At 46.0% G+C, this 1,928-nt stretch overlaps 1 protein-coding gene across 2 annotated transcripts in view; it reads left to right on the forward strand.

The window, feature by feature from the left end:
• The first annotated feature begins 1,607 nt into the window (after positions 1 to 1,607).
• NRBF2 (nuclear receptor binding factor 2) overlaps positions 1,608 to 1,928 on the forward strand; it is a 22,633-nt gene continuing 22,312 nt past the window's right edge. The window contains exon 1 of one of the 2 annotated variants that reach the window (XM_006759383.2): positions 1,608 to 1,845. In XM_006759383.2, the coding sequence (XP_006759446.1) occupies positions 1,761 to 1,845 (85 nt within the window). In that variant the 5' untranslated portion in view covers positions 1,608 to 1,760. The remainder of the gene's footprint in view (positions 1,846 to 1,928) is intronic. The other variant, XM_006759382.2, reaches the window with a different exon arrangement.

Genomic DNA, 1,928 nt, shown 5'->3' on the forward strand with positions numbered 1-1,928 from the left:
TTGAATATGTGGACAAAAGGGGCCACATGCTAACCTGACAAGCTCAGGGACAGCCTGCATGGCAGTCTTGCAAACTCAAAGACCTACAGTAACCACAAAGGATGGTCTGGAATTAAACTTTAACTAAAAGCAGTTATGGTCTGTATGACAGACCATATGGTCTTCTCTGACAAGGTCAACCGGTACCTTAACTGAGCTTATTGTCTTTTTGCATCTATGATAACGTATCCTTGAAATGTCAGGGTAACTTGTAACTTCCCTTTTTTTCAGACCCCTCAGGGCACAAACAAATGCCCTGGGTGCCAGGACAGATACCACATATTCTTTCATTGTTATTGTTATCATGTTAATTGTTGACTGTTAACTATCCTGTACACACCTAAGTAAAAGAAGTATGTGTCTATCATTTTACTCTTTATCCAGTCCCAGAGGTCCCCCTGCCCTTTGCTTTCTCCTGCTTCTCTAATCTATCACCAATGGATTTCATGTAACCACCTACGTCTCCTCCTTTGATTGCAATGTATAAAAATAGATGAAAAACCACCATTCTCTGAAGCATTATCCCAATCTGTTGAGATTCTGCTTCCTGGCAATTGTTGACAGTTTGGTTCAAATAAATTCACAGAAATTCTTTACAGGTTTGAATGTTTTTACGTTAACAAATATATCATACTCTCCTTTTTGTCTAGTTGTCACTGAAGTTCCCCTTAGAGGTATTAAACAGCTACCGTGGATTGAGTAGGGCGGTGACATGAATTCACTACTCCTGGCTATAGTTTATCAAGAAAATTCTGCCTCTGGATTTTACCCCTGAAAGGGTCTGCAATAGTTTTCTTTCCCACATACCAGAGAATCACAAATGTGTGACTTAAAACAACACATATTTATTATCTCACAAGTGACATGGGTCAAGAGTCTGGATTTTGATGGGTCTTCTGCTCAGGTTCTCAAAAGGTTGCAATCAAGGCTGGGGGTCTCATGTGACTCAAATACATTATCCTTGAAGCTATGTAACTCAGGGTACCTCCATCACATCTCCCGGTTCCCTTCACAGCATAAATCACAATTATTTTTTACTGTTAGTGAATTACTTGACAGAAAGAACCCAGCACAGTGGTTTGGCACATAATTGTTAAATGAGTCAAGTATTATATTTGGCTATTTGTGACCCATATTATTTGCTTTTATTAGTTTGTCAGCAACTTGAGGTCAGAGCACTGAAACATTCATGTTTGTCTCCGGGAAAGGGGGCGATCTAGTCCAGCAGATGGTTTAGCATTGCTCAAATCTGATTTAAAAATAAGCCCAAGCAACATAGACAAAAAAAAAAACCACCCAAAACACAAAAAATAATAAAAACAAACAAAAAGTAATAAGTCCAAGCAGAGTGAACTTGGGAAAAGTCAGGCTGGAAGGAAACTGGGAAAAGCCAACAGCCACTAAACTCCCAACAACCTCACGTGACGGCAGAAGAGACAATAAAAAGCTGAAGATAAGCATCTCGCGAGAGGAAAGATAGACCGCGAGAAAGGGCACGTCAGCCCGGGACCCGCCTTCCCTGAGCCCCACCCACAACCCGTCCTCACTCCCACCTTGAACCACCGCATGTGATGTCATGACGCGTGCGTGGCCCCGGCGCAGGGGGCGGGCCCGCGGCGCCGGAGGAGGAAGTGGCGCGGTGGTTGCTCCCTCTGCTCCCTCGGCTGGCTCCCGGGGCGCAGAGAGGAGCCGCGGTCCGGGTCGCTGCCTCAAGCTCCTCCATGTGCTTCGGCGTCGTCGCTCCCCTCCCTCAGGCCGCCTCTCACTCCGGGGTCTATGGAAGTAATGGAAGGACCCCTCAACCTGGTGAGTGGCTCCCAGAGGGTCGCGTCCGCCCTCGGCTCCTTTGCCTCAGGAGTCGGGTCTGGTCCCCTGGGTGTGAGGACCCT

Source organism: Myotis davidii, unplaced genomic scaffold (assembly GCF_000327345.1).
Source record: "Myotis davidii unplaced genomic scaffold, ASM32734v1 scaffold655, whole genome shotgun sequence".
NCBI classification, from domain to species: Eukaryota; Metazoa; Chordata; class Mammalia; order Chiroptera; family Vespertilionidae; genus Myotis; species Myotis davidii.